The sequence below is a fragment of the Triticum dicoccoides genome, chromosome 1B, assembly GCF_002162155.2.
Source record: "Triticum dicoccoides isolate Atlit2015 ecotype Zavitan chromosome 1B, WEW_v2.0, whole genome shotgun sequence".
Taxonomy (NCBI): domain Eukaryota; kingdom Viridiplantae; phylum Streptophyta; class Magnoliopsida; order Poales; family Poaceae; genus Triticum; species Triticum dicoccoides.
The window spans coordinates 9,433,965-9,441,975 of NC_041381.1; the positions used below are offsets into that span (position 1 = coordinate 9,433,965).

Here is an 8,011-nt window from a genome sequence, read left to right on the forward strand (position 1 = left end):
ACTGCATAAAGAAACCATCACAAAGAAGTACCGTGATAAGGGGATGCGCAAGACGGACGACGAAGTTATTGTAGAGCACAACGCCACTTTCTTGTGTTGGTTCAAAGAGCAAGTTCTTCCTAATCCCCCAGAAGTGGCCAGTTCGTACGGATTGCTCATACACGCCTTAGAACATGGCCCCGCGCCCAAACTCACGACCCATCAGGCATACGATATCAGCAGGTACATGTTCTACCCGGTGGCCAAAGACATGGACAGTGATTACTAGAACTCAGGGTGACGATTGAATGCGTGACCGATGCCAATGGCACAACTGAAAGATTCTATGAAAGGGTCGAGATCTGGGAGCTTGACTACGCTGGAATGCATGATACGATGATGTTCCGTGTTAGATGGGCTAAGGACGTTGTAAGAGAAAACAAGTATTTCACTATCAATTGTATACCCGACGCGAAGAGCGCTACCGTGAACGTTAACATCATCGCCAAAACTGAGCCATGGGTACACGCTAAGCACATGACACAATGTTTCTTCATAACCAACCCGACCAATCACAACCGTCTTGTCATGAGGAGAGGCAAAAGGAGTATCGTCGGAATGGATGGAGTCACCAATGAGGAAGACTACGACCAATACGGCAACCCGATGAGGGAAGATGACGATGACAATGAATTATACATGAAAAGAAGAATCAAGACTGCATTACCTAAGAAAGATCGTACTTCATGGTACTAGAAAAGTCACAACAAGGGGATCAATTATTCGACAACGAACAAGAAAGGGAAGAAGCTCAATGTGAAACGTCGTTGACGCAACTGATGTATATATTGTCACAAGAAGGGGCTCAATATATTGTGTATGCACTTAAGTAATCGTTATCGGTCGAATGATGTATATATTGTATCCCCTTCAATTACCACCACATGCATGGTTCCGGTGATATTCGCGCAATGTGGGAGGGAGACGTTCTCGTCGACTGCGTGCGAGGCCGTCGGGAGAAAAATAAAAAACAAAAACAAAAATAAGAAAGCATTATAAAAGAAACAAAAAAGGAAAGGAAAATAATAAAAAGAAAAGAAAACTAAAAACTAGAAAAGGAAACTAATCAAAAGAAAAGAAAAATAGCAGTAGCACTAGATTAGGGCCCAGCGCTATAGCTAAGTTAGCTATAGCGCTGGTTCCTAATCCAGCGCTACTGCTATGTGTATTTTAGAATTAAAAAATAAAAATTAGAATAGTTAGCGGTAGCGTTGGATTACGACCCAATGCTATAGCTAAGTTAGCTATAACGTTGGGTCCTCATCCAGCGTTACTGCTATTTTTAGTTAACCCGGCCGCGCGGGCTCAAAATTTGCCAAGTCGTTTCCCCCCTCTCCCACGTCTCCCCCCACCCCTCTGTAACGCGTCGTTGTCGCCCCTGCCCACCCTCGACCTCGACGCCGGCCGTCGCCCCTACCCGCCCTCGTCCTCGACCCCACCGGCGCCGCCCGAAGCCGCCCTCGACCTCACCGGCACCGCCCGAGGTCACCCTCAACCTCACCACAGTCGCCCTCTCCCCTGCCCGCCCTCGACCTCGCCGCCGCCGCCCGAGCCGCCGATGACTGTAAGGCCTCTCCCTCTCCTCTCCCCTGCCCTCCTCTCTCTCTCTCTCTCTCTGATGAACCCTAGCATGTTGCTGTGATGAACCCTAGCATGTCTAGATTTGCTTAGGATGGTAGGAATTTTTTTAGCATTTAGGAAAAAATTAGCAATTTTTTTAAGGAAATTAGCTAGGGAAGTAGCTATTTAGCTAGGAAAAATTTAGCAAATATGTTTAGGGCAGTAGCTAATGCAGTAACGAATTAGCAAATTTGTTTAGTAAATTTAGCTAATTAACTAATGCAGTAGCTAATTAGCAAATTTGTTTAGCAAATTTAGCCAGGGAAAAATTGTTTAGAAAATTAGCTAGGACAACATTTTATGAAAATGCATATCTTTAAATAAAAACAGTAGCATTTAGCTAGGGCATTTTTAGCAAATTTTCCCCGGTCCATGCAGCGGTCAATGCAGCTGTAGCTGGCGTCACGACTGACTTCACATCTTCCATTATACCAGCTTGATTTCGGCAATTATCGATTGGACGAAGAACAATCCAGATAAAGGGCCAGCGGACTTTCCCCTTCCCAGCTACGTCGGGAGCAATTCAGTGAACATCGCACCACTAGCACCTGCCCACGCAACCGCACAAGGTCCCTCTCCTGTTTATAGCAGCCCGTCTGTCTCTGGCGTGCTCGGTGGGGCTTCGTCTTTTGGTTGAGCTCTACGCCCTCATGGTAATTACACGTCATACCCTCTTCACCAGCATGTCTATAGTCTTCCATTTCAGTTGCCTTTCGTATGTTTGACATCGCAGACATGTCTTCGCAGGCCGACGAAACCCCGTGAACCCTACTGCACGACATCAACAAACAGAAGGTGGGTGTGGGAAAGGCAACGATTGTGAAGCCGAAGGACCACATGTTGCACAACCGAGAGATGCCCCATGGCGTCTTCAAGGTTAGCGTGGCTAATGTCAAAGCGGGCTTCGAGGATTTGCCTTGTGGAAGGTTGCATTAAAGCAGCAGATGCTTGTCAACCGGAGGTGCCTTGTTATTTTGGTAGTACTTCTTATTTTGGTCTTTGTGATATAGGGTCCACTATTAATGTTATACCTTACACTCTTTATATACTAAGCTTCATGATGAAGTTTATGCTTGTGACTTGCAGCCAACTGATATGAAAATTAAATTGGCACATGGTACCCAAAGGTGACCTTATGGGATGGTTTCATTTTAATTGGTGATTAGCAAGGGCACGGTTGGGGGGGGGGGGGTTATTAGCAGGAAAGTTTCGTAGGTAGTTTTAAATAGATTGCTTCGTAGGTGTAGCATTTTTTGTCTTACCTGATACAATTAAAAATGTGTTAGTTTTGGAACAAGGTGACCATCAATAATAGCATCTTCTGCATTTGAGTATATGCTCTGAACACCAATTATATATAACAAAACAAAAGTACAAAACTATATGCTTCTTGCAAGGCACATCAAACAAAAGGAATAAAATGACTAAGCGTGTGGTCTTCACTAACATATTTGAGAATCAAGCTACTCCTACATTCTTCTAAGACATGCCTTGTACCTATCTTTTATTATTGAGTGTGTACTTGGCGGTATTCAAGGCAAGTTGTTCCCCAACTAACATCGAATTTTTTAATTATTATTGAGCTGCATCACATTATTCCTCAAGTAACAATGGTGTCCTATGATAATATCAGGTGCCTACATGTCAGCCAACCCTATGCAGCATCGACGAACTATGCACATTGAGATTGCTGACATATTTACAAAGGGGCTCTCGGTCAAGTTCGTGTACTCCATGTTGTACTACATCTGAGTTTGCTGACATATTTACAAATGGGATCCGAACTACAGCTTTCACAGACTGTATTGTACTCAGCATTGCATCATAGCGCTCATCACTGTATTGTCTGTTATAGCGCGCTCCACCCCAGTTGTAGCTGCCGTTAGTCCTTGCACCACTTATATACGGCAGCCTCACGAATGACTGAATCAAGCTTTCCAGTATTTAGTTCCTCTCTTTTTTGATGGAGCATTCAGTTCCTCTCATTTAACATGGACATCAAGATTCGTTCACTGCTCAGAGCGAGATCGGACAGGTGATTTGCAGGTTCACGAGTGTCTATCCCTTGTGGATTCAAGTCAATCAGCAGCAACAGCACACACACTGTTCGCATGTGAAGAACCGCATGCTTATGCACAGATCCAATTATGGAGACCCAATCATGAGCACCTGCTTGAGAAGAAGAGACATCAATCAGCTAGTACCCTCACGAAGCAGAAAATCGGGCTCCCAGAAACAAATAAGAAAAGAAAAAACGACTTCATTTACCATAAGTGAAACATAAGACATGAGTATGTGTCAAGGTTTTGGTTACCGGTCGAAATTTCGAGATTTCCCATGGTTACCGCGTATATCCATGCCCCTCGGTAAATCCACATACCAAGCAAAAAATACCAGTTTTTTGAATTTTTTGAATTTAAACACTCGATTTGTAGTAAATTACGTAGGATCTAATTAATGTCATGAGAGGTGGTTCTGGCATGTTGGTAGCAACCTAGTTCCTGTTTTAAGAGGTCTCTAGTTCAAATGTTCGTTTGTTAACTCATTTGAATTCAAAATTCAACTATAAAATTCGTCCGAAATATTCTCGGTATTTATCGGTATTTCTCGGTAACCGTGGTAACCACGTTTACCAGTCCCCCTCGGTAAAAATGCCTCATTCGGTAACCAAAACCTTGGTATGTGTACAGCCGTAGGGACCTCACATACTCACTGGCTTTTACAGTGTGATCATGTAGTTAACCTCCCTGCGAATCCATGAAATGGGAGCAAGAGGAAGACGACGGTAGCCTCAGTTACGTTGGGGAGCGAGGCTGCCAAGGTCACGGGCCATTCTTTATATGCAGTGATCCCCAACTAATTTATGTGTGTTGTCCCACCTGCCACATAACTTTTATATTATTTTTCAAGAGGGGGTTAAACCCTCGGCCTCTGCATCATCTTGATGCACACAACCATTTATACATGACAAAACCACCTACTACATACTTGGCTATAAATTGCCACCTTCACTCTTTCATTTCCTCACCAAACACAATCAATCCTGCCTTGATTGCTTAGCTTTAGCTCCTCACACATCCCATAGCCATGGCCGCCACTGACCCTTCCTACTACCAGAGTGGTGTTTGCCAATCCATCACACAGAAGCAGCATCTCTTCCACTTATACATGAACCAGATTGCCGAAGGAACCCCAAATGCCAACCAAAAAGTCATTGTGAATCCAGGTCTTCCTATGGATTTTGGTGTAACCGTTGCAAATGACTGGACCATAAGCGATGGTCCAGCCGCCAGTGCAAACCCTATCGCACGTGCTCGTGGCATGCACATGGGTGATGGTAAAGACGACGTAAACTGGTTATTCTGTCACGATATATTGTTTACTGATACCAGGTTGGTTTGCCACCCTTTTGAGATGTTAGGGTCTAAATTAGCTTATGTTGTATCTATATCTTTTTGTGCTAAATTTTGTGATTTCCACTTCACTTATTAGGTTTAAGGGGTCCAGCCTTAAGGTTCTTGGAGACTTTGTAGCCAACAAAGATAGTGAATGGGCAATTGTAGGTGGAACTGGAGAATTTGCATATGCACAAGGTGTTGTCGTCGCCAAAGTAATCCAAAATATACAACCTACTCCCGGGCGTACTTGGGAGCTTCGTATCAGTGCTTTCTATCTGTGCATCCCCAACGTGGTGAGATACATTTATCATTAATTGTTTTTCGATGTTAAGTACGCAAATATGGTATAAAAATAGCATCTCACTTGGTAACTTGGAATTACACAAATATTATTGTTTTTTATGATATTCTATGTCGCTTGATCACCTATGCCTAGACCCCAGTGAACAAGATGGGACCTTGGGGAGCAGACGGAGGGACAACGTTTGACATCACAGAGCTGCTTCGTTCTCTTCAAACCATGACAATTCGATGTGGAGACGTGATTAACTCAATTGGGTTTTCGTACACCGACCAAGATGGTCAGAAGAAAATTGCTGGACCGTGGGGTGGTGATGGTGCACTTAGTGTGACGCTGAGTCATTCTTTTTGGATTATTTCAATGTAATTTCTTCAATGTTTTCCGCCAGATAACTTTAATCTCACACCCTGTACATGTACTGAGTTTAAACTAAAGTGCCATATAGTGAACTATATGCTGACGCACGCTTCCCTTGCAGATCAAGCTTGCTCCTTCCGAGTTGATAAAGCAAGTTCTTGGAACAACTGATGCAGTTGGAGGAGTGACTGTTGTTACATCACTTACTTTGGTCAGAAGCGTCACGACATATGGGCCTTTTGGAAAAGCAAATGGCACTCCTTTTAGCAGCCAGGTTACAGATAGTAACACTATCGGGGGGTTCTATGCGCGTGCTGGGGCGTCTGTTAATTCACTTGGAGTCTATGCGTGCCCAATTTAGCACAGTGTATGTGCTATGTGGCATGAGAATCTTCATGGCTCTGGTCGACGACTCGCTTCTGTTTCCAGTATTCCAACAATGGAGAAGGATTGTCCTTGTCGTGATCTTGTGTACTATTTATTTTCCTTCTCATTATGTGTGTTTTCCTCTATTGTGTACATGTATTTCCTTGAAAAATAAATGATATTCTCTCCAAGAAATTGATGGTAATTCGATCCCTCTCTGTTATGCATATATTAAGTAAAGCTAGATGAATGATTTTTGAAAAATCATAGACGTAACTTCTACCATCAGAAAAAAAATGACAAGTTTAGGTCTCAAACAGGACAAAACACTGTAGCATGCATTAATGGTCAAACCCCAACATCAGGATGGATACAATTCGGGGAGGCGTCAGGAGCATGTCGAGTCATCCTTTGGCAAGAGGGATTGAACCTTTAACTTGCTGAGAAACTGTCGGCACACTACTGAAATTGCACCTACGCCGAGTGCTAGAAATACTCAGCAAAGGACCAAATATACCAAGGCGCCCTTTTACTTCTTTATAATTAAGTTACTTATTATTCTGGATGCACTTCAATGTTTGACGATGCAGTTATGGTAGACTAGATATTTACCTACATCTACATCTACACTACTATTAAAAGGGCAAATAAATACTCCCCTAACCCGCATTTTTTTTTATAAATTCTTCTAAAGCCACACAGTAAACTGTACACGAGATAACTTGGTCCCTTTGATTAAATCAATTTAAACACATCCTACCGCCCATATTACGTCTCAGATCAAATGTTTGTGCCTGCAGACGCCGTGGACTGCCAGCTTTCGCGTAGTGTGATCGCTACGGGCAGGCCCGCAACACCCTGATTTGTGGATCGAGTAAAATGCACTAGTGGTCACTGAACTTGTGTCGATAGCTCACTTTTGACACTGTACTTAAGAATACGGTCTAAATACGAATTAGGAGAAATACAATATGGTCACTGGTCACAGCCTTTACAGCACAAGGACTCTTCTTCATCTCCGTTTCTGCATGGTTTCTTGGACGGCGTCATGTCTACAGAACACAGTCATGCGTTTGAAGAAAGACCAGAGCCACGGGAAGCTTCTGACCTGCACTTCGTCGGTCGATCAGCGTCAAATCACGTACATTGATATGGCCCAAGCGACGGCAGACCCTGTCCTCATGGTCTCCGCGCCTCCGTCCCACACTTCGTCCGGCCAGCGTCTTCAGAGGGGTCGCCTCGGATGATGTCTAACAGGCTGGCCGAGGAGAGGTTGGCTGCCGTCGCTCCGAGCTGTTTTGCGACACAGGCCCATCCCCGTTGCGCATTCTCAGCCTTCCACCAGGACTGCTACTCCACCTCGGCAGAGTCGACGGCACCCGGTGGATGCAGAGGGAGCGACGACAACGGAAGAGGATTCACTGTCAAAGGCAATGCATCTAAAGGCGTCATATAAATCTTTCTGTCTTTTTCGTCCCCGCAAATGTCTTCTAAATTGACTAGCATATGCATGGTCTTGGGTAACAACGAGAAAGAAGTTAATGTGTCGACTAAAGCTCTGAGACATATGGAGGTAACACCTAAAGTCTTGGGCAAATCGGACAACTCTCAACTAGAGGATGAGGATGTGGATGCCACTATTGATGGTCATCTTCTCTCTCGTATAGTTGGTGAGGTGTCGGAGGTAGCTTTAGATGTGGCTGGGCTAAGTTCCTTGTATGAACTCAAAGCATCTGGCCGTAAATCTAAATCTTCTCGCCTTGTAAAAAGGCGAAAGTGTCTAAATCTCCAAATGTTTCCCAATGCATGGCCTGATTTTGAATAGCAGAGGTCTTCGTGACTTGGCTAAACATTTACATATCGCTGGATGTTCTAGCGATCATAAGTTGGATTTTTTGGCCATTTCTGAGATGGGGAAACGAGATTTCTC

The 8,011-nt window shown here is 44.0% G+C and overlaps 1 protein-coding gene across 2 annotated transcripts; it reads left to right on the top strand.

Moving 5' to 3' along the window:
* Positions 1–4,700: 4,700 nt before the first annotated feature.
* Positions 4,701–6,286, top strand: LOC119299078. Of its 2 annotated transcripts, XM_037576371.1 has the most exons (4): positions 4,701–5,051; positions 5,152–5,350; positions 5,494–5,720; positions 5,837–6,286. In XM_037576371.1, exons 1-4 carry the CDS (start codon positions 4,747–4,749, stop codon positions 5,859–5,861), a joined length of 756 nt encoding a protein of 251 aa, XP_037432268.1. In that variant the 5' UTR covers positions 4,701–4,746; the 3' UTR covers positions 5,862–6,286. The 2 variants fall into 2 exon arrangements, with proteins under 2 accessions (XP_037432268.1, XP_037432274.1); XM_037576377.1 differs by lacking the exon at positions 5,494–5,720.
* The last annotated feature ends 1,725 nt before the right edge of the window (positions 6,287–8,011 follow it).